General features: G+C 51.4%; 1 protein-coding gene and 1 long non-coding RNA gene across 3 annotated transcripts in view; one reads left to right on the forward strand and one right to left on the reverse strand.

Annotated features, from left to right (window-relative positions):
• Window positions 1–4284: 4284 nt before the first annotated feature.
• On the forward strand, window positions 4285–11213 carry LOC134738245 (uncharacterized). Its single transcript, XR_010123847.1, has 3 exons — window positions 4285–4465; window positions 5371–5506; window positions 10634–11213. It is a non-coding gene; the product is annotated as an uncharacterized LOC134738245 (long non-coding RNA).
• A 1656-nt stretch (window positions 11214–12869) lies between these two features.
• The window catches only part of RHCG (Rh family C glycoprotein), a 25174-nt gene continuing 13986 nt past the window's right edge, over window positions 12870–24057 (reverse strand). Inside the window, exons 4-11 of one of the 2 annotated variants that reach the window (XM_054450379.2) lie at window positions 21319–21466; window positions 20385–20551; window positions 18912–19049; window positions 18574–18710; window positions 18141–18265; window positions 17813–17886; window positions 14187–14328; window positions 12870–13319 (exon numbers count right to left, since the gene is read on the reverse strand). In XM_054450379.2, coding sequence (XP_054306354.1) covers window positions 14200–14328; window positions 17813–17886; window positions 18141–18265; window positions 18574–18710; window positions 18912–19049; window positions 20385–20551; window positions 21319–21466 — 918 coding nt within the window. In that variant the 3' untranslated portion in view covers window positions 12870–13319; window positions 14187–14199. Of the gene's footprint in view, window positions 13320–14175; window positions 14329–17812; window positions 17887–18140; window positions 18266–18573; window positions 18711–18911; window positions 19050–20384; window positions 20552–21318; window positions 21467–24057 lie in introns of both variants that reach the window. The other variant, XM_054450378.2, reaches the window with a different exon arrangement.

Below are 24057 nucleotides of genomic sequence, written 5' to 3' on the forward strand. Positions count from 1 at the left end.
ACTGGAAGTCATATGGTAACTGCCTAACCAGTTGGATTTGCTCTAAGAAGAATGAATTTCTGGACATCATCCCATATGGAAGTAAACATGATCTCCGGCCTTTTCTCCCAGTTGGGGGATAAGGCGTTCTGATCTCTGAGATCTCTCTCCACCCCGACTCCCAATACCACCCTGCACCCCCAATACCACCCCGCACCCCCAATACCACCCGGCACCCCCAATACCACCCCGCACCCCCAATACCACCCCGCACCCCCAATACCACCCGGCACCCCAATACCACCCCGCACCCCCAATACCACCCCGCACCCCCAGTACCACCCCGCACCCCCAGTACCACCCCGCACCCTCAGTACCACCCCGCACTCTCAGTACCACCCCGCACCCTCAATAATACCACCCCGCACCCTCAATAATACCACCCCGCACCCTCAATACCACCCCGCACCCTCAATACCACCCCGCACCCTCAATAATACCACCCCGCACCCTCAATACCACCTCGCACCCTCAATACCTCCCCGCACCCTCAGTACCACCCGGCACCCCCAGTACAACCCTGCACCCTCAATAATACCACCCTGCACCCCCAGTACCACCCTGCACCCCCAGTACCACCCTGCACCCCCAATACCACCCAGCACCCCCAATACCACCCCGCACCCCCAATACCACCCCGCACCCCCAATACCACCCCGCACCCCCAATACCACCCCACACCCCCAGTACCACCCCGCACCCCCAGTACCACCCCGTACCCCCAGTACCACCCCGCACCCTCAATAATACCACCCCGCACCCCCAATACCACCCTGCACCCCCAGTACCACCCTGCACCCCCAGTACCACCCGGCACCCCCAGTACCACCCGGCACCCCCAATACCACCCTGCACCCCCAATACCACCCTGCACCCCCAATACCACCCTGCACCCTCAATACCACCCTGCACCCCCAATACCACCCTGCACCCTCAATACCACCCTGCACCCCAGCCTCCTGCCAGCTGGCAGCAGGGCAGATCCCAATGGCCCTGAAATGGAACAGTGAGGGGCACTTGTGGTGAGGGTAGGGTGGGTAGTGAGGACAGTGGCCTTGTGAACACCTGTGGACAGGGGGCTCTTCACATTTACAGGGAAACTGATAACCCAGGTGGGTCCAGAGGGAAGTGGCCAGGGTGGACAAGGCCTTCAAATCTGAGAAACAGAGTTGTTGGGGGTGCCACACCCAGGGAAGAGAGGAGGAGTCTTTACATGCTGAAGGGGGACCTGGGGAGGAGAGAAGACCCTTTCTGAGTAGCCCAGGAGGCAGGAAAATGCATGCACTGCAGGTTCTGTGTCTGGACTGATAACAACCATTGTTCCTAATGACCTTTGTTCCTGAGCAATGTGTCCAAGGCTTGACACTGCTGTGTGCCACAGCCTCATGCTGACAGTGACCACAGCACACACCACGGTGTGCTAGTGCTAACCGTCCCCTGACAGTGCCCTCCCTTGGTCATCTTAGTCTTCTGCATCCTTAATGCATCATACGAAACTGGGGTGGGGGGACAGCCAGTTCCTGTTTGCTGGTTGAAGGAAGGAATGAACCCATGTGGTGGGGGCAGGGCAGAAGAGACAGAGGGATCAGATAGAGCTGGGTTCAAAGCTCTGCTCCTCATCTCCTAGCTCTGTGGCGTTGGGCAAGTCACTTACCTTCTCTGAGCCTCAGTAGTCTTGTCTGTGAAATGGGATACCCAGTACCTACTTCTCTGCGTTGCTGTCAGGTTCAGTGCTCTACTGTGTAAACAAAGGGTGGCACAGTGATTGGTGCCTCTGCCTAAAGGCTCAGGAAACAAAGCAAGAACTTTTTTCCAAGTCTCTGCTTGTCCTTGAATCTGTGTGTAGTGAGACTCACCCTTTCAGGACCCCGTCTTTCTGGCACCTCTGAGTCCTCTGCTGCTCCCAAACTTCCAACCTCAGCCTGTCCCACAAGGGAACAGACACAGGGGACAGAGAGCTGCCCACCTTCACCTTGAGGGAGCCTGGAGGTCACCTCTTTTGTCCAGCCCTCCCTCTGGGGGTCCTTGCCTCCCTACCCCATCCTTCATCTCAACCAGCCCAAAGGGACATCCCAGAGAACAACGCAAGCTGGAAGGTGCTGGAATTGGTGGGAAAAAGCCCCATGCCGGTGAGGAATGAGTTCCTGAGGCCTGGGCACCCCACAACCCCTGGGCCCGCCTGCTCCCTGCAGAAGGGTCCCTGGTACCTTCTATTTTCCCAGCCAGGAGGCCGGCCAGTTCCCACATTACCACATGAATGGGGCACAAGCCCCCTTGTCCACTCGAGCAAACAATTTGGCTAGCAAATTGACATAATTACAAGAGACAGCGAGGGAAGAAAAACGCCCCCCACCCCCTTGGCCCCCCAGCGGGCGACTCCTGCCGAGTTCCTCAGGGCTTTGTGGGCTGGGCGCTCAGGGCTGATTAGAAACCTTGTGGCCTTTTCAAGAGCCCTAAGTGATTGGTCCCTTAATCTGATTACAATTTGCAGAGCCCCTCCAACCACCTCTGAAGGGCTGTTCTCAAGCGCCCCGCTAGACGATGTGCGAGTACACACGCACACACACACACACACACACACACACACACACACTTAGCACCTACTTGGGCCTGCTGGGCGGGGGCTCTGCCACTTTCATCCTCATGCCTCACTCCCTCAGTCAGGCACCTCAGGCCCCATTCCCTGTGCCCCAAACCTCAGACACACAAAGGGCCTGACACTGCCCCTAATACATGGGGTTGCCCATCTTTAGAGGGTCCCACACAGATACAACGCCCAGGCCAGGGGCATATGTGCACACACACCCCTGTGAGTGCACCTTCTTTTCATCTCGCATCCCTTCTCAGGGCGGCCACCCCAAGCATCCAGGGTGAGGCTGCCTGACCCCATCAAGGGCAGCCTCTCTCCCCAGCAGCGGTATTTCTGGGGCTCCTTGGGCCGCAGCTCCCACGGGATTAGGCCCAGGAGGCTGCCTGGACACCGTTCAGGCACAGGCTGCCCAGGGACAGGACTTGGGCTGCTCCCCCCTTGGGAGCTCAGCTCACAGGGACTTCAGTCAATGGCCTCAGCCCTCCACATCCAATTTGTATCTCTTAATCCCTGGGGCTGAGCCACAATGCCTCCTTTTCCTGTACTTGCTGGGGCTCTCATAGGCCCCAGCCTGGCCTCCCACCCCAAACAGAGCTCCCACTGGGCAGCAGCTCAGGACAGGAGTAGGCTGGGGGACAAAGCAGGGGCCAAGGCAGGAGGGGACAGAAGTAGGGGCTCTGCCCTTGTTAACTGTTCCACCCTAGAAGATGCAAGTTGGGTGTGTGTATGAGGATAGGGAACACGTGTAGGGCCTTCCAGAGTGACCCCCCCAGCCTGCTGTAACCCCATCTTTTGTGCACCCCAGGCTGGAGGCCCTGGGAAGGGTATTGTCTACTGAGGAACCCCATCCTTTTGTCAGGCCATCCTAAATGCCTGGAGCCTGGAGCCAGAGAGCAGGGAACACGGAGTCCAGGTTCAGACACTGGAATCAGAAGGATCTGTGACCTCGACTGAGTGACTTACCCCATCTGGGCCTCAGTTTTCCCACGTGTAAGATGGGAATGCTGCAGCCTCTCTCTCTCTCAGGGTTGCTGGGAGGCTAAATAAGCTGAGGCACATAAGACCCTCAGCATGGTGTCCAGCGCAGTCAGTGCTCCCTGCCAGGCTGTGTCAATGTTCACAAATCAAGAACAAAGAGGGGACTTGAACTACAACCATCAAACACACCGATGGGGCAGTCTCTGTGTGCACCCCCTGTATCCCTGTGGAGAGAGACTCGGGCTCTGCAGGGCTCTTTAAGGACCTTCACTTTACAGTTAGGTTTTCCAGGAGGAGCTTCTCAGTTGCCCACATTTGTCAGATCTACCTGATCATGTGACCCAGTGCTGGTTTTGGAAAGAGAGGCCTCAACCCAGATCTCTCCCAGGGAGGTGAGGCAGGAGAATAGGGTCTGAAAGCAGGGAACCTAAGGCCAATGCATGCTGACTGGCTATCAGAGGCTACTGACTTTTCAACCCCTCCTTTGTCTGTGTGGCAGTTGAAAAATGAAAGTACCTCTGATTGGTCCCCTCCCACAACCAATCAGACTGGTTGTGGGCCTACTCTTCCCCTCCAGCAACCAATCAGACTGGTCACAGGCCACTACTTCATTTGCATAGAGTGAACCAATGAGAAACCTCTAGAGGGTATTTAAACCCCAGAAAATTCTGTAACTCATGCTCTTGAACCACTTGCTCCAGGCTGCTCCCACCCTGTGGAGTGTACTTTCGTTTAAGTTAACTCTCTGCTTTTGCTGCCTTGTTTTGTTTGTGTGTTTTGTCCAATTCTTTGTTCAAAACGCCAGGAACCTGGGCAACTACCCTTAACTGTAACATATGTTGGGGAACCAGCCAGGAGGTAAGCCCAAAGTTTAGGATTTATTTTTCTCTTTTTCCTCTTTCTCTCTCTTTTCCTTTCCAACTCAGGACCTTCAGTGGATAGCGCCTAAACACAGAGGCAACTGCAGGTTTGTGACCAGGGCTACTCTCTGGTGAAAACAAAAGGTTTCTATGTGGAAGCGCCTACCCCCAACTGCCTGGCTTGGGTGAGGGACCAAGTCCTTTTCTTTTTCAGTCTTTCAGCGGCCGTTTCCTAGCAGCTCCTTAGTAATTGAGGGCAACTGGCCAGGACCACTCTCTGGTGTTACCTGAAGGCCAAGCAGTGAACGGGGATAGCTGCCTGCCTGGAAGAGGGAAGGGCTCTTTTCTGTCTTGTCCAGTTATCATCCCTGAACCCTCCGTGTGATGCAGTTGGCAGTGGCAGCCCATCCAGGGTGAACTCACGTTTCAGGCGACATAAACCTTGTTTCCTTATGCTAAATTCTTCCCTTCCCCTACTCAACTGACTAAGGACAAGTCAGAGGATTTGGGCAGATAGTTTGTGTGTGTCATGCAGGGGGATTCATAAAAGGGAATTTATGTATAATTTAATCTTGCCTAAATTTAGAAAGTTAAATAATTGTTTTAAGTGGGATAGGAAAAAATCCAAAGGTTTGACTGAAAATTAATTTCTAGAAATCGAGGCCTTCATCCAGGGACAAGAGGGAAAGTTCATAGTGGGCCATCAGTGGTGGAGGAAACCATTCCGTAGTGGTGTCGGATCTAAGGTCAGAGACGTCCGACAGACTGAGATGGGGCCCTAAAGAGGGATGCCCTCCCCAGGACCCCAGTCAGGGCCCAGAATTTTTCCAGGGGGATGACCCGTGTAAAGTTTGGGTCACCTAATGGGCCCTCCACTTTTCAAAGTCCTCTTCTCTTTTCCAGACCACTATGGGCAACTATCCATCAATTCCACCTGATTCCTCTATGGGCAACTCTCCATCTATTTCACCTGGTACCCTGCTTGGCTACATCCTCCACCATTGAAATCAACTTTACCCTGACAATCTAAAGAGAAAATGTATGATTCTTTTTTTCTGCAATACTGTTTTGCCTCATTATGAGCTGCTCAGCCTGGAACAGCAGGTGGTCAATGGTAGCCTTAATTATGACACCATCCTGCAATTAGACCTATTTTGTAAAAGGCAGGGCACATGGTCAGAAATCCCATATGTACAGGCCTTCATGGCACTATACCAAAACCCAATAATCCCCTCAAAGGAAAGTCCAAAGGCAGAACTAGACATAGACAACCCCTTTTTACAAGGGCCACCTATCTCTCAGGGTGACAGAAACCACCCCCATATAGCCCCTTGCCAAGTGCTCCTGAGGCTAAAACCAAAACACCGGGGACCCTACTAAGTCCCCCTCACACTTGGAGGAGAACACCATATTCAACTCTCCCGCCAGCCCTGCTACCCCTTAGGGAACTAGCAGGAGCTGAGGGGCCAGTCCTAGTGCAGGCCCCCTTCTCTGTAACTGATATACAACAATGTAAGGAAAAGCAAGGAAGCTATTCCGAGAATCCCGGGAAATTCGCAGATGGGTTCCAAACTTTGACCTTAGCCTTTGATCTCTCATGGAGAGATGTTCAATTCTAGCAACTCGTTGCACCCCTTTTGAAAAGGAACGAATCTTTGAGACTGCCCGCCAGGAAGCAGACAACTTATTTGCCCAAAACCCACAGGGCAATCACCTGGGCCCAGACACAGTCCCCACTACTGACCCTAATTGGGACTATAACACACCTGTGGGAATGAACAACTGGGCTAAATTTCTTAAGGCTCTCCTTGGAGGAATGAAAAAGGGAATAACTAAGGCAGTAAATTATGATAAAGTAAGTGAGGTTACACAGGGCAAGGAGGAAAATCCAGCCATGTTTTATGGCAAACTGAAGGAAGCCTTTAAAAAATATACTAATCTGGACCCTTCCTGTCCCAAAAGCAAAATATTAATGGCACATTTCATTCACCAATATGCCCCAAACATTAGACATAAGCTCCAAAAGCTACAGATGGGGCCACAAACTAATCATAATCAGCTTCTTGATACCACCTTTATGGTGTATAACGATCGTGATCTGGTGGAAGGGAAAAGGGAACAGAGTAAAGAAAATAGCAAGCCAAAATTATGGCAGCCATCATTGTCGATGCCCTGAATGCCCAAAAAGCGTCCAGGGGAAACCCAAAGGGCCATAAGGATGATGCCAGAAAGGGCTCTTGCTTCAAGTGCAAGAAAACTGGGAAATGGGCAAAGGACTGTACTAATCCCCCTCCAGGCCCCTGCTGAAAATGTGAGGGCACCAATTATGACCCCTGGCACTGGAGGATTGATTACCTTTGCTCCCACCAAGGAGCTTCATCAGGCAAAACTCTAGCTGTGCACAAGGAGGAATCAGATGAAGACTGAAGGGGCCCCGGGTCTTCCTCACTGCCCCTGTCCAGGAATATCATAATTACTACTGAGAAGCCCCCGGTAACTCTGTATGTCATGGGCACCCAAATTCAGTTTCTTTTTGATACAGGGGCAAATTACTCTGTTCTTACTGCTTATACAGGAAAACTTTCTTCCCGGTCCACGAGTGTTATGGGAATGGAAAGAAAGCCACAAACAAGATTCTTTATCCCTCCTTTGATTTGTCAATTTGAGAAACAAATCTTCCAACAGGAATTTCTAGTAGTACCAAGATGCCCAGTCCCCCTGTTGGGAAGAGATACTATGGTTAAAATAGCGGCACTACTACAATTTAAGCATCAACTGGTGAAATTGCTAATAGTAAAAAACACAGACAATGTCCCAGACCACATTAATAAACAGGTTAACTCACTAGTATGGTATACTGGGAAACTAGGGAAGGCCAAAACAGCAGTGCTAGTCAAAATATGGCTTAAAGACCCCAGCTATTTTCCCAATTGAAAACAGTACCCAATTAAGCTGCAAGCAAGAAAAGGCCTAGCACCCATAGTTGAGGTATTACTTACCCATGGGCTCTTAAAACCTTGCAATTCTCCCTGCAACACCCCCATCTTACCTATTCTAAAGCTTTTGGGGGAATACCAGCTAGTATAGGTTCTCAGAATAATTAATGAGGCTGTTATCTCTCTCCACCCATTGATGGTGGATCTATATACCCTACTGGCTCAGGTGCCAGGGGATGCAAAATGGTTCTCAGTCCTACACCTAAAAGATGCTTTCTTCTTCATTCCTCTGGTCCCAGAGTCCCAATACCCTTTTGCCTTTGAATGGAAAAATCTTAATACCAGAGAAAAACAACAATACACTTGGATAGTGCTCCCCCAGGGTTTTTGGGATAGCCCCCACTTCTTTGCCCGATCCTTAGAGAGGGATCTGAGGGGTCTGCAATTGGAGGATGGGAGTACACTCCAGTATGTGGATCACTTTCTTGTGTGTAGCCCAACCCAAGAGGCTTCTGACCAAAATACTATAAAAAACCTTACATTTCATGGCTGACAGGTGACACAAAGTGTCCAAAAAGAAGGCTCAGATTAGTCTCCAACAGGTCCACTATTTAGGGTATGTCTTAACACCTGGAACCTGGCAAGTATACCCAGAACGAGTGCAAGCCATATGTGGTTTGGGCCCCTCCACCCCAAGCAACAGCTTCATTCTTTTCGGGGAATGGCCAGGTTTTGTGGAATATGAGTACCAAATTTAGGGCTCATAGCAAAGCCCCTGTATGAAGCAACAAGGAGGCCTGAAAATGAGCTAATGGAATGGACCCTGGAAATGAGAGAAGCCTTTGCCAAGCTAAAATAGGCCCTTACCCAGGCTCCAGCTCTTGGGATCCCAGACCTAACTAAGCCCTTCCCTTGTATGTAGCAGAGACGAATGGCATAGCTGTGGGAGCGCTAGTCCAGAAATTAGGATCAGAACCCAGACCAAACACCTACTTTTCAAAGAAGTTGGAGAGAGTAGCCTTGGGATGGCCAAGTTGCCTGTGGGCAACAGCAGCCATTGCTATGTTAGTGGAGGAAGCCACTAAAATCACCCTGAGCCAATCACTGGAAGGTCTAACCCCCCATCAGGTAAAATCAGTCTTAGAGATAAAAGCACACATCTGGGTGATGGGGGAAAGGTTAACCAAATACAAGGCCATGCTCCTAGACAATCCAGATGTAACCCTTAAAACCTGTAACACTTTGAATCCAGCTTCATTGATACCCGTAGGCCCAATAACGGATCATTCCTGCGAACCAGTCATTGCACACGCATATGTTAGCTGGCCTAATTTAAAAGATCAGCCTCTCCCAGATTGAGGACTTGTTCACAGATGGCAGTTCTGTGTCCAATGGGGAACACCGAGCTGTGTATGCAGTAGTCAATCACAACACCATTATCGAAGCCCAGCCACTGCTCCTTGGCACATCAGCACAAAAGGCTGAAATCATTGCTCTTACCCGAGCATTAATGTTGGGACAAAAGAAAAAGCTTAACATCTATACAGATTCTAAATATGGCATTCCTTGTGGTTCATGCTCATGCTACAATCGAGAAAGAAAGGGGACTACTAGCTAGCAAACACTCCCCCATAAAGCATGGGCCTGAAATTCTTCAGCTATTGGAAACAATACACCTGCCACAGGCCATAGCTATAATCCACTGTAGGGGGCATCAAAGGGACTTAACCCCTATAGCACAAGGGAACAGAAAGGTTGATAGAGAAGCCAAAGCCACATCCCTCAGGGTGCAATCCCAACAGATCCTAGCACTGATTCCCTTCTATGATTCCCAGTGGATCCTGAATACACACTACAGGAAGAACAGTTAATAAAGGAGCAAGGGGGGCAAAAAAAAAAAAAAAGGATCCTGGTGGTATATGAGATCAAAAATACATCTCCCTCAAACAGTCCAATGGAGAATTATAAAAACCCTGGATGACTCCTTCCATATGGGGAGAGATGCCACCCTGGCCATGGTTAACAGGCTCTTCATTGAGCCTAACTTAGCTTCGGTGGTTAAGCAGGTCTGTCAAGCATGCTCACTGTGTGCACTTAACCCAGGAAACAAAATGCCTCCTCTAATAGAACCAGACCAGAGGAGAGGAACTTACCCAGGGGAAGACTGGTAATTAGACTTCACCCATATGCCAGCTTGCAGAGGATACAAGTTTTTGCTAGTGCTAATAGATATCTTTACTGGTTGGGTCAAAGCTTACCCTACCAGAACAGAGAAGGCTAATGAGGCTACAAAGGTTCTCTTAAAAGAAATAATCCCCTGGTTTGGGTTACCTCAGAGCCTCCAAAGTGATAATGGCACATCTCTTATCTCCCAAATAACTCAAGGGGTTGCTAAGGCTCTTGGAATCAAATACTATTTACATTCAGCATGGAGGCCTCAATCCTCCAGGAAAGTAGAAATGGCTAACCAAACTCTAAAATGACTGTTAGCTAAACTATGTCAGGAAACATCAAAAACTTGGGTCAGCTTACTGCCTATAGCCCTCTTAAGGATCCATAATACCCCTAAAGCAAAAATTAATATAACCCCCTATGAAATGTTATATGGAAGGCCATTCTTAACTAGTAATGTAATTACTGATCCAGAAACAGCCAGTTTAGTAAAATACCTAGTTAACTTAAGACAATTTCAGCAGGCTTTACAAAAGTTTGGAACTCAAAGGCCCCCCTCCATACTGGGAACTAACCAGCAACCCAAAATCAGGCTAAGGGATAAGGTACTTGTTAAAACATGGAAGGAGGGATCACCTGCTCAACAATTGCAACCCCAATGGAAGGGACTGTTTTTAGTGGTACTGGCTATGCCTTCTACGGTCAAGGTACTAGGATTAGATAGTTGGATACATCTTTCAAGGGTCAAGTCTGTGATACCTGAAGCCCCGGACCAGGAGCCTGAAGTTCCCATCAGACAGTCAAAAGACAAGTAAATGCCTACCAACTTTCCTTGGTGTTTTTGTTGCATGGTTACTGTAGGCTGGATAATAGCAGCCATGTTCTCAGATTTCTTGCAGTTTAATTGCTTTCTTTCAAACGACTGGAATCACTTCCTTTGTAGTAACTAAGCAGACTGTTGTAATTCATTCCTATAACAAACATTCCTGACAGCATAGGTATCCACCCCCTGAAGTTCCCATTAAATCTTTTAACCAAATTCATTTCCTCTCACCTAGAGACCATCAAGCTTCAGATGATCCTGTGACAAGGTTTCCAGCCTATTCCAAATGAAGGCAGTACCTCTGGCCATCAAGAAACTACCCAGTCTCCACTCGATAGATCAGGGCGGGAGTTCGGGGATCCCCAACAGGTGGGGTCTGCGCCTCAAGTCAGCGTGACGCAGTTACAGAAGAAAGACCATCAGTCACTCTGTCTCCCATAAAGATTTCTGGGGATCATGTCTCTCAGGGGGGAAATGAGGCAGGAGAATAGGGTCTGGAGGCAGGGAACCTAAGTTCGACGCATGCTGACTGGATATCAGAGGCTACTCCCTTTCAACCCCTCCTTTTTCCACATGGCAGTTGCTGCCTGGCAGTTGGAAATGAAAGTACCTCGGATTGGTTACCTCCCGCAACCAATCAGACTGGTCGCGGGCCACTACTTTATGTGCATAGAGTGAACAGATGGGAAACCCCTGGAGGATATCTAAACCCCAGAAAATCCTGTAGCCCAGACTCTTGAGCCTCTTGCTCGAGCCCGCTCCCACCCGGTGGAGTGTACTTTCGTTTAAAATGAATCTCTGCTTTGGCTGCCTTGCTTTGTGCATTTTGTCTAATTCTTTGTTCAAAATGCCAAGAACTTGGACAACTATCCTCAACTGGTAACAGACGCACTGGGCATAGGCTCTTAGTGCAGCCTGCACATTGCGCAGGAGGGAGTTGGAAGCCAGCGCTGGCCCCCTCCTCTCCCTGTGCAGCCCCCAGGACCCAGGTCATGTGATCAGGAGGAGGGGTGAGCCCCAGAGCCCTAAAAACCTGGCTCTGGGTTGGGCCCAATACTGTTGGCCTGGTGGTGCCTGGGATTGGGGTGGGAGAGGTGGGAGGTGGGCTTCAGGAACCCCCCCAGCACCCCTTCGCACCCCGCCCCCCACTCCACCCCGCACCCGCTCACACTGCGGGCCCCTCCCAGGCCCTTCATAGGCGTATGGGGCTGGGCCAGGCGGCTCTGCTGGGGGAGGGAGGCTGGGGCTCAGATCAGCTGAAATCAAAGCCACAGCTCCCTCCCCGCCACGCCGCACCCCTGCCGAGCGCCGCGCACCTCCTCCTTTGTCACAATGTTTTTCAATCCGGTGAAGCAAACTGTCCAATTAGAGCCAGGGTCTCCGGCTTCCATCTTTGCCGACGTTTAATTAACATGCTCCTCTTGGCAGCTGCTGACAAGTTCCAGAAACAGGTTGTAAAGGGTTTTTGTCTTTACCCAGCATGGAAAATGAGGGGTGTTACATCGCGGGAACATGAATAGGTTGCATTTCAGATCCCTCATTCCCCTCCCCCCTGCACTGGTAAGAGGCATGCAGCCGTGTGTGTGTGTGTGTGTGTGTGTGTGTGTGTGTGTGTGTGTGTGTGTGGGCGGGGAGGGCGGAGTTGGAGGCTGAGAGACCTCCTCCCTCTTCCCTCACCCCTTCTTCCCAGGAGCCTTTGCTCCACAAAAGATCCGGATTCCAAGTCTTGTTCTCCAACTGGCACACTTCTGCCTCACATCTCTTCTAGCCAGTAGCAGACTTCATCGTGTTAATTACTACCCATGGGTCTGTGCCCATGCTGTTTCTTTGCCATCCTTCTGGTAAACTCCTATTCAGCCTCCAGAACCCTGCTCAGGTGGCCCTGCTTTGAGAAGCCAACTGGGCACAGACTTCCTGTCCAGCCACACCTGCCAGAGTTTAGCATGGATTCTGAGGGTCAGGTCTGTCTCCCAGCTAGACTGTGAGCCCCTGAGGGCAGGAAGGTGTATTACTCTGCCCAGGGTGGTGGTGAGCCTGGGAGATCTACCCTCCTGAAACCTTCCCCCACTGTCCAGGGAGAAGAAGGCTGGCTTGGCAGAGAGAAAGAAGGGAAGGGATGGGAAGGAGGAGATGGGCCCAAAGGAGCCCTCCCTCCCTTCTCCCAACCCTGCTGGAGTGTCCAGAGCAGGACCACATGGAGGACACAACAGAGATGCCAGCTTTCTCAAGGGCTGAGTTTCTGGAGTAGCTGATGGAGGGGCCTTGAAGCAAGACCCCAGCCCAGAGCTGAGCCCTGCTGGGTGTCCCAGGCTGAAGGCAGGCTCTAGCACCCAAGTTCTGCCTCTTCAGCCTGGGATGATTTTCCTTGCAGTGTGGGTGGTACCCTTGGATGAAGGTAAGGGCTGGGGTAGAAGCAGGTCTCTTGGGTCCTTTTCTCTCTCAAACTGGCCCCATTGGAGCATTCACACCCATTTTACAAAGGACAACAAGAATGTTTATTCCTGGAGGCTGCCACGTACACAACACAGAGAGGTCTGGGGGACCCAGGGAGCACGGGAGATGCTGGCTGAGGTGCAGGCACGGGGTAGAAGAGCCTCATAGGTGGTGACTGGCAGCTAAGTTGTCTCCTGGGAGAGCTCAGGCTCACCCCCCAGGCTCCAGCCCCACTTTGAGCCAGTTTTTCTCCAATGTGGCCAAGACCCCAGGCAGAGGCAGAACTTCTGCAGCCAGAACCTGGCTTGGATGCCCACTTTGTAGCTTCTCCTTCTCCATTCTCAGGCAGACCCCCTGGGATGAAGGGGAGGGCAGGGGTGGAGGCACCTTGAGGCCAAGCCAGTAGGTGGGGGTACTGCTTGCTCGCTCTTGTGTCACTAGCTAGGTCAGCACGAGCTCCTCTGGAGCCCCAGGACAGTCTGTGGAGCCTGCAGGGAGACAGCCAAGAGTAGTGGGTCACTGCTGGGTCCTGCTGTAGCCTCTCAGGCACCATTTTCTTTTCTGGATGGGGTGGACATTACAGGCAACTGGGCATAGCCTCGCCCTACCATCCTCTCTTGCCATCCTCTCTTGCCACATCACTCAGGCCCCAGACCCAGCTATTGCCAAGCTCTGGCCTCCAAGGAAGTTAAATAACAATAATATGAACAGTAACAATGACCAGCAAGGACCCTAGTTTCTCCACTTGCTAGTTGTGTGATCTTGAAGAACCTGAACTTCTCTGAGCCTTAGTTTGCTCATCTATTAAAATGAGGGCAGTAATTCTACTTGCCTTGTAGAGATCTTGGGAAGGTTAGATGTGAAAGCCATGAGCAAGGGCTTGGTGCATTCCACAGAGGAGGCGAAGTGTTAGTTGATGGAAAGAAAGAGGGGAGGGTGGGTCTCATCTGAGCTGAGCAACTGAATAAAGCCAGACCTGTCAGCTTCACTTTTATAGGTGAGGAAATCGAGGCTCAGTCTCTGGGGTGAAGAGATTCTCAAAGTCACACACCAGCAGGCACAGTCACAAAGCCAAGTGTGCCCCCAGGTCTCCTTCCATATTCCTTCCAGGTCCTTGTGCCTTCACATGTTTCTGTGTCTGTCCTGGATGCATGTTGTCTGACTCTAAGAAGCTCCCCTGCCAACCCCGTGTGCCCACGGCACCTCAGGCAAGAGGGGTAGAAGCCCTCATTTCTTGATGTTTGCTTTTTGCCTCTTTGCTGGTAGCATCTGATTCTGAGAGCTGGGCACCCACTGGGAGAACCTCCCTGTCATCCCCACAGACCAAGCCAAGCCCATGCTCACCTGCTCCTCACCTGCCCTGGGAGCCTAGGGTACCAAGGGTACTGAGGAAGCCATGGGTAGTGGGGACACCATGGGTACTGAGGGTACTGAAGGTCCTGAGGGCTTGAAGGTGGGGTCCTCAGGGATGTAGACAGTGCTGTTCCCTTCAGGCATCTGCAGAGAGAGGATGCAACTCCAAGGGCCCTGTCCCAGGCCAGGCAAGGGTGTCCCTGGCGACTAGAACCTCCTGGAGCTGCAAACGGTGTGTGGTGAGCGCCACCTTGTGATCGCCGTGCGGATCACATGCCACAGAGAGCAGGGTGGTCCTTCAACACAGGTGTCCTGCCCCTACCCTATATTAGGCACTGTCCTGGGTGCTGGGGCATGGCAAGGATGAGACAGTGTCCTTGCCCCATGAGAGCAATGGTGAGGCATTCCAGTGAAATACCCAGTGACAGTAAGAGTTGTAAATGCACACGACAGGCTTATAACCCAGCCTGGGGGATGCTGAGAAGTTGTGCTGAACCCACTTTTAAAAGATGAGTTGGAGTAAGGGGCAGAGGCGGTAAAAGGCAGTATGGCAAGCTCTGTAAACTGCAGACAGGTCCGAAAGTGGGGTGGGGAAGGTGCAGGGAAGGTCAGAAGTGGGTAGAGAGGTGGAGGGCAGGCAGGGCGGGTCAGCCCTGCCCTTGCCCCATCTGTGGTCCTGGGGAACACTGGTCCAATCCCCATCCTCTGAGAAGCCACCTCACTCCCAAGGTAAACTACTCAGGGCCTCAGGGACTGCCTGATAGTGTTCCTTCTATTGGCACAGAATTTCATTATTCCCAACCAGGTACAGCCAGCTGTCCATACACATGGGTTTTGTATCAGCAGGTTACACCTATCACAGGTTGAAAATATTCAGAAAAAGCAACAACAAAAAAATGACAATACAACAACAAAAATAATACAAATAAACAATACAGCATTTACATTGTGTTAGGTATTATAAGTAATCTAGAGATTACTTAAAATATATAGGAGGATACATGTAAGCTTATATGCAAATATTATGCCATTTTATATCAGGGACTTGAGCATCCCAGCAAGGGATCCTATAACCAATCCCCTGAGGTTACTGGGGGACGTCTGTACTGCTCAAGGTATATAGAGCTGAGAGGTGTGAACTTGGAATAAATTATAAAGATCAAAACAGAACCAAGAGGGAACTTCTACATGGGGGAACTGATAACATTTCTGATTTATTTCATTAGCATAAAATCTGTTGGTTTCTAATTGTGGTGTCTAAAATAGTTTAAGTTCTGACTTTATTAAATATAGAATAGAAATAATTATCCTGTGAGAAAAGAAAGTTTATTAGGAATGTAATAACACAGAACAATTCTTATGATAGAGCGGTAAGGAGAAAGAGACAGATACTAAATTGGGTGAATAATACAATTTCAACCGTGTAAGAAAAATCTATGCAGAGAAAGAAAGAAAGGAAATATACCAGACAATATTAATATTGCTTGACATAGGGTGATGGGATTTCTATTTTTCTCTATTTCCAGATTTTCTTTAATGAGCGCCTAGTCATTTTTAATTAAAAACATTTTTAAAGAGTTAATTTAAGAGACATTCGTTATGTGCTTGAAGTTACCTTATAGTAGATATTAGTTAAAATTACCCTTACAACTTCTGGTATGGTTTTAAAAATACAGAGCTAAGTGAAAGGCATTATGGGTGGCCCCTTGTCCCAGAAGCCACAGACACAGGCCGGTCCTCACCCTTGTCATGAGGGGACAGTGCAGGAGGCATGAGGGGAGTCCTGCCATCCTGCATCATCCAATGGCAGGTGGGCACCTCCAATCATGATTCATGGGGAGAGGCCAGCCTGAAGTCACAGAAAGCCCAGATTGTGGCATGTTTTTAAGGAAACTGAGTTCTGTGACATTCCACCACTTTCATATCTAGAACAATGTTCCTCAACTGCTGAAAGGGGTGGGATGCTGCAGAACTCAGTTGCCTGCCTGCCTGCCTGCCTTCCTGCCTGCCTGCCTTCCCTCCTTCCTTCCTTCCTTCCTTCTTTCCTGCCTGCCTGCCTGCCTGCCTGCCTGCCTTCTTTCTTTCTTTCCTTTTTTCCTTCCTTTTTTTTTCCTTCCTTTTTTGTCTCGCTCTGTCATCCAGACTGGAGGGCAGTGGCGCAATCACAAGCTCACTGCAACCTCTGACCCCTGGGGTTCAAGTGATTCTCCTGCCTCAGCCTCCTGAGTAGCTGGGATTATAGGCACGAGACACTGAGCCTGGCTAATTTTTTGTATTTTTAGTAGAGACAGGGTTTTGCCATGTTGGCCAGGCTGGTTTTGAACTCCTGACCTCAGGTGATCTGCCCGCCTTGGCCTCACAAAGTGCTGGGATTATAGGCATGAGCCACTGTGCCCAGTGCAGAACTCAGTTTCTGTATCAGAATCACCTGGGAGCTTGTCAGTTGCAGAGTCCCGGTTCCTACTGAATCAGAACCTCTGGGGTGGTGCCTGGGAAGGTCTCCAGGTGGTTCTTACGGAGACTGAAGCTGAGCACTGCTCTGTGATTCCTAACCCAGTCTGGGTGTTAGAATCCCCGAGGAAGCTTTAAAAAAATTCTAATGTCTAGACCCTACCCCAGAGCAGATAAATCCAAGTCTCTGTGGGCTGGGGCCTGGGCTTTGGAATGCTGTCAAAGCTCCCTAGGTAATTCCAGTGTGCATCTTAGCGCTGAAAACCACTGCTCAAATGCAGTGGTGCTTAGACTTGTTTGTCATTAGAATCACCTGGGGCCTTGTTAAACCAGCGTGCTGGGCCTGCCCCCTTGTTTTGGAATCAGGATGTCTGAGGAACTTAAGACTGCATTTCTCTCTCTCTCTTTCTGTCTCTCTCGTTCTCTCTCGTTCTCTCTCATTCTCTTCTCCCTTCCCTCCCCTCCCCTCCCCTCCCCTCCACTTCTCTCTCTCTCTCTCTCTGTCTCTCTTGGGATCTTGCTCTATTGCCCAGGCTGGAGTGCAGTGGCGCCATCATGGCTCACTTTAGCCTCCACCTCCTGGGCTCAACCGATCCTCCTGCCTCAGCCTCCAGAGTAGCTGGGACTACAGACGCATTCCACCATGTCTGGCTAAGTTTTCTATTATTTTTTGTAGAGACGGAGTCTCCCTATGTTGCCCAGGCTAGTCTCAAACCCCCAGGCTCAAGCTGTCCTCCTGCATCAGCCTTCCAGTGTGGGAATTACAGTTGTGAGTTACTGCACCCATGAGAATTTGCATTTCTAACCAGTCTGTAGGTGATGCTGATGGTGCCGGGCACCATACCATGGGGACCACTGCTCTAGAATAAAGCTGACTGAGTCTTTAGGGACAAGAGTAAACTCCAGCTGCAGCCCTGACTATAGGTTGCTTCTGTCACCTCACCTAGGGTGTACAGAAAGAGAGGTACAGATCACCCACTCCAAGCCCTGGAGTCTCGAGGGAAGAGTCTTCAACCTCCATGAGACACAGCCTCCCCCGATGAAGAAGTAGGGTAATGTAGGCTCTGACCCCCACCCCCGGCATCTGGGTCCCCAGGCCCCACCCCAGCTGATGCAGGTGGAGGCGGGGAGGGAACACAGCTGCCCTCCTTCAGGGGGCCAAGTCCCTAGAACTCACCTCCCAGTAGACTGCATCCTCAAAGCAGTTCTCATCTGAAGGTTGTCCCCAGAACGGTAATCTCAAAATGAGCCCTACAGAAAGTTGGAGATTACAGGATGTCAGGAAGTGCCTTCTCTCTGCTCACCCCAGCCACTTCCCTCAGCTGGGAAAATCCTCCTGGGGTCCTTAGGCTGAGGTCCAAATTGTCCCAGTCCTGTAGCCAGAAGTGCAGAGATCAGGGATTCCTGGGGGCTCCAGGCTGACCTGTGCTGCACGCCCTTTGCTTCGCCACCCAGGGAGCCCCACAGCAGCCCCCCCCTTCTCTGGCTCAGCCACTCCTGCTCACCCACAATGATGCCACCCATCAGGGCCATGGCCAGGGTCACCAAGAGACCATAAATCTGGAACTTTCCCTGTGTTCTTGCGGTCCAGTCCCGCTTGAAACCTTGAAAGTCAAAGGAATGGACAAGCCTGGGGTGGAGACAGGGGGCAGGTCAGGGCCCCATGGAGAGGGCAAGTAACCGCTTGCTGCCACCCCAAAAATGTGACCGGGTACCACGGGCCTCAGCCTTCCCACCCACAACATGGGGACACCGGACATATCAGTTGGCCTCTAAAACTGAGGGACAGAGTTTGGGGAGAGAGACCCATGAAACAATTGGTCCAGAGTGGGGAAGAAAAGGGAGGAAGATGCAGTCGGGTCCCAGAGGAATAGCAGGAAGAAGGGATGGGAGAAGGAAGGGGGAAGCTCCATCCCGCCGCACCTCCCCCACATTTACCCTTCTTTTCCATAGACTTCAAGGCTGGCGGAGGCTGCTGTGACAGCACCCACGATGCCGCCTATGATGCCAGGAATGCCATGCAGATTGTTAATGCCACATGTGTCCTGGATGTGCAGCCGGGACTCCAGGAATGGCTGGAGAGGGGAGGTGGGTGCTGCTCAGGCCAGGCGCTGCATCAAGGGTGTGGGGAGGCTGGGATTCCAGAGGCCCTCAAATACACAGAGACCCAGGATTCTCTAGACCTCAGCCCCCTCCCTAAGAACCCTTAGCTCACTGTCAGGAACACAAAGACCTCAGCATTCTCCAGCCCCCAGCCCCTTGCCTGGGGCACTTACGGTCAGGTATACAAAACCCAGGGTGGAGATGATGCCGCAGACAAAGCCGACGATGAGGGCGCCGTAAGGCATGAGCATCATCTCAGCAGCGGTACCCACGGCCACCCCTCCTGCGAGCGTGGCATTCTGGATGTGCACCTGGGCAGGGCAGGCAGAGCAGGCAGGAACTCAGTCCTCTCCCTGGAGCACCGGGCCTGGAGGAGCTCACTCGCTGGCTGTGCAAGGGTGCAGCCTGGGTCCTGGGAGCCAGGGATGGCTGGGAGTTCACCTCAGCAACCCAGGAGCATGCAGAGGACTTCAGCCCCACCCAGGCTTGCTACAGCTGCTCCCTGTGCCTCTCTGCACATGCCACCCATCCCACCTAGCAGGTCTGGGCATTTTCCACGTGCTGCTGCACCTGCCGGTGAGCCCTGACAACAAGCGCACAGTTGTTTTATGTGTACCATGTATACCTGTGTGCCCAGACTAGCATGTCTGAATGTTCTTGACATGGATGCAAGTCCACGTCAAGTGCCTATGGGGTCTAAACATACGTACGCACCAGCTGCTGCTGTCTAAATGCTAACCTGTACCGGGTACCGTGCTGCTGGCTGTAGGGGTTAGCGCTTTCCATCTCTACAACAAGTCTGCAAGGTGAGGACAGTTATCTTGCAACATTTGCAGATGAGGAAACTGGGGTGAGGGGGGTTAAATGACTTGTCCAAGACCGCAGAGCTAGCAACAGGCAGAAAGGTGTCTTGATCCAGGTTGTGTGGCCCCAGAGTCCCTGTCTTTGACCCTATTCCATGTCCCTCCCTGCAGGTGGGTGTGGATACACACAGGTGTGCCAGTCTGTGTGTCTGATTCTCTTCCCCAGGTGCCTGAATCCCCACCTCTCTGCATGGTGATAGTGTCCCCAAATAATGGATACTCCAGACAGTGTCTCAGCACACATATGCCCATGTCAAGACACTTGTGTCAGATTACAAGATAGGTTGGGCGCAGTGGCTTACACCTGTAATCCCAGCACTTTGGGAGGCTGAGGTGGGTGGGTCACCTGAGGTCAGGAATTTGAGACCAGCCTGACAAATATGGTGAAACCCCATCTCTACTAAAAATACAAAAATTAGCTAACTTAGCTGGGCGTGGTGGCCTGTACCTGTAGTCCCAGCTAGTCGGGAAGCTGAGACAAGAGAATTGCTTAAACCTGGGAGGCAGAGGTTGCAGTGAGCCGAGACAGCGCCACTGCACTCCAGCCTGGGTGACAGAGTGAGACTCTATCTCAAAAAAAAAAAAAAAAAATACAGGATAAAGAATATCCTTGCTTTGGGTGCTGCTGAAAACTGGCCATGTGCTCAAAACAAATCGTTTTTCCCCCAGCCTCATCTGCAAGATGGGTGTGATGATCCCCTCAGAGCTGTTGGCAGGGCATGGTGATCAGCGCCCTCCAGGCCCAGGCAGTCAGAGTCACACCCCCAATGCCCTCATGCTCACCATGTCCAGCTTGCCCTTCTTGTGCAGGGCACTGGATATTGCCACCGAGGTAAGCACGCAGGCTGCCAAGGAGCAGTAGGTGTTGATGGCGGCTCGGTGCTGGCTGTCCCCGTGGTAGGATATGGCTGAATTGAAGCTGGGCCAGTACATCCACAGGAAGAGGGTGCCTGGTCAGACCAGAAAGGCCCAATGGGCGGAGGAGAGGCATTGGATACAGCCCCACAGCTCAGGCAGGCATCCTGTCCTTTAGCTCTAGAGATGACCCCACACCCAGCTGTTTCCACCTCTGCAGCTTTAGTCATGCAGGGGCTCTTCCTGGAAGGCCCTCCCTGCCTTCCTTACCCCCCACTTAGCCTTCCACACCACTCCAGGAAGTCTACCCTGACCCCCATTTCTGGGCTAAATGCCCCCACCCTCTTCCCACAGCGCCAGGAGGGAGAATCTTTTCTCTACTGTAGGGAGATCCTCCAGGTGGCGCTGCTGTCTCTTCCTCTACACTGTGAGGAGCTCCTGGAGGGCAGGGCTGGGTTTTGAGACCAGAATGGGTGTGGTCAGTGTCTTCTCTGGAATGAATGGACACAGGAAGTGGAAATGCACATCTTGCCCTAGCCCAGGGGATGGAGTGAGCAGCTCCTGGTTACCACTGTGTCTGCCTTGGGGCCTTCTAGGGGAAATACAGGATGAGTGACCAACTTCTTTCAGCTTCATGGGGAAGGGGGACAGACATATGGGATTCTAGAAGTATCTACAGGCAAACTCTGTCTGCCCTTCCCCCAAAGAGAACTGGCAGCCACACACCATACCATGTGGGGATCAGGTCTGATCATGGTGGCCTTCACCCATCATGGCCGCCTTCACCCATCATGGCCACCTTCACCCATCATGGCCACCTTCACCCATCATGGTGGCCCTCGGTCATCATGGCAGTTCTCACCAATCATGGCAAAGAGGTCTGACTGGTACACAGAATTCTGCCTCTCCTTGCTCTGCTCTAGGTTGCGTCGGTAGAGGATCCGGGTCACTGTGAGCCCAAAGTAGGCGCCAAATGTGTGGATGGTCATGGAGCCTCCTGCATCCTTCACCTGGGGTGCAAGGGGCCTGTCAGACTCTGGCACCTTCTCTCCCTCCCTCCTCATTGCCGTCCCTGTCTTGCCACACACACACATGCCCAGAGCTCCAGCCTTCTCGGACTCTTCAGGGTGCAGGATGGAGCCTGGGGCCTTCACGGACCAATCAACTGGTAATGGGGAGAAGGTAGGGATTCCCATCAGCAAAATGCCAGGGTGTCCTCACCCAGCAGATTTGGTTGTTCCCACATGGGGAAACCCGGGCCTGGAGACGGACTTGCTCATACCGCTGGAGGAGGTAAGGCAGAGGCAGAACTGAGGGAAACGACCTACCTGCTTTGTCACCCACTGGTTTCCACCTCTGTGCCTCTCATTTGACAAGCGCTGCATTTACACCACCTGCTAATGCCGTAGCAGGGCTGTTGTCAGGACTCATGCAGGCGACTTGCCCCTGGCGAGGGCCTGGCACTTAACAGGTGCCCGATTTATATTGGTCCCCCTCACACTCACCTCCCCTTCTCTTTAACCTCCTCCTTCCTCCCCACCCAGAACCAATTTCAGATGAATAGAATCACAGACTCACTCCTTCACTTTAGATGGGGGAAACCCAGCCAGAGAGGTAAGTGTGTCATCCAAGGTCATAGAGCTGGTTGTCGACAGGGCTGGGATTCTCGACTCCCAGCCTAGGGGATGCCTCAACTAGCTGTGTGACCTTAGGTAAGCCCCTTAACCCCTCTGAGCCTCAGCTTTCTCATCTATAAAATAGGGGTAAGCCAGGCACAGTGGTGGCTCATGCCTGTAATCCCAGCACTTTGGGAGGCTAAGGCAGGCGGATCACCTGAGGTCAGGAGTTCAAGACCAGCCTGGCCAACATGGCAAAACCCCATCTCTACTTAAAATACAAAAATTAGCTGAGCATGGTGGTGTGCACCTGTAATTCCAGGTACTCAGGAGGCCGAGGCATGAGAATCGCTTGAACCCGGGAGGCAGAGGTTGCAGTGAGCTGAGATCATGCCACTGCACTCCAGCCTGGGCAACAGAGCGACACTCTATCTCAGAAAAAAAAAAAAAGAGAGGATATGCATACTGAGATTCAGTAATGCAAAGGACTGAGAGATGACCCTTGGAGGCAAAGGGAACAGCAATTGCAAAGGCCTTGAGGTGGGACCAAGCTTTGTGCCTGAAGAGCAGACAGCACGCTATGACAAAGCACAGGAAGATGGGGAGAGAGTAGACAATAAGATGGGGAAAGAGTAGACAATACATGGAGAGAAAAGTTGGCGCCAGAACAGGAAGGGCCTTATAACAAGTTTGGATTTTCTCCTGAATGAAATGTTAAAACTGCTGATAGATTTTCAGTGGGTGAATGGTCTTCTATGCATTATTTATTTATTTATTTATTTATTTATTTTGAGATGGAGTTTTGCTCTTGTTGCCCAGGCTGGAGTACAATGGCGTGATCTCGGCTCACCACAACCTCTGCCTCCCGGGTTCAAGCGATTCTCCTGCCTCAGCCTCCCAAGTAGCTGGGATTACAGGCATGCGCCACCATGCCTGGCTAATTTTTGTATTTTAAGTAGAGACAGGGTTTCGCCATGTTGGCCAGGCTGGTCTCGAACTCCTGACTTCAGGTGATCTGCCCGCCTCGGCCTCCCAAAGTGCTGGGATTACAGGCGTGAGCCACTGCGCTTGGCCTAATTTTGTATTTTTAGTAGAGACGGGGTTTCTCCATGTTGGTCAGGCTGGTCTCGAACTCCTGACCTCAGGTGATCCGCCTGTCTCAGCCTCTCAAAGTGCTGCGATTACAGGCATGAGCCACAGTGCCTGGCCTCTTCTCTATGCATTATTTATAGGGCACTCTGGCTGCTGGAGATGACTTTCCTTAGGGGCAAGGAAGGCAAGAATGCAGCCGGGGAGATGAGTTAGGAGGAAGAGATATGGTAGCTTGGACTAATCTGGTAGCTGAAAAAAATTACGAAATGAATGACTGAATTTAGGGTGACCTAAATCACTCCCTGCCAAGGAGGGGAGTTCCAGACAGAGTCCAAATGTAGAAGAGGAGGGTGCTAAGAAAAGGGTGCAATTTCTACGTGAGATCCCCTACCATCCAGAGGCACCAAGGAGGCTTCTGAGATAGAGTCAAAGGTCTAAGGTGCCTCTTATCTGAGCCACTGAATTGACCTCCCCCAGGGAGCAGCACTCCTGTCATGGCCCATGTGAATGGCAGCTCTGGAGCTGTGTCGTACACACCATGGCCACCTTGGCCATTCACCTGGGATCCTGCCCTACAGATTTGCCCTCTCAATACACTGGATTCCTTTTCTTGGCAGAGGAATCCAGAAATATGGTATGTGTGCAAGAGTATGTGCAGGGATATCCTATTCATTCCATCTGATGTGTGGGAAAGAAAGGAGGGGGGAAAAAACAACATTCAAGAAAGCCCTGCTCTGCCCAGGTGCTGGATTGATCTGCTAGGTGGACTATGGTACCTGCCTGGTAGATATTATTACTCCCACTTTAGAGATGAGAAAACTGAGTGACGTTCAGGAGGTCGAGTGACTTGCCAGGCTGGCATGTCTCCCCAACTGTCTATTTCTCCATACCCT

This window comes from Pongo pygmaeus, chromosome 16 (genome assembly GCF_028885625.2).
Source record: "Pongo pygmaeus isolate AG05252 chromosome 16, NHGRI_mPonPyg2-v2.0_pri, whole genome shotgun sequence".
Lineage (NCBI taxonomy): Eukaryota > Metazoa > Chordata > Mammalia > Primates > Hominidae > Pongo > Pongo pygmaeus.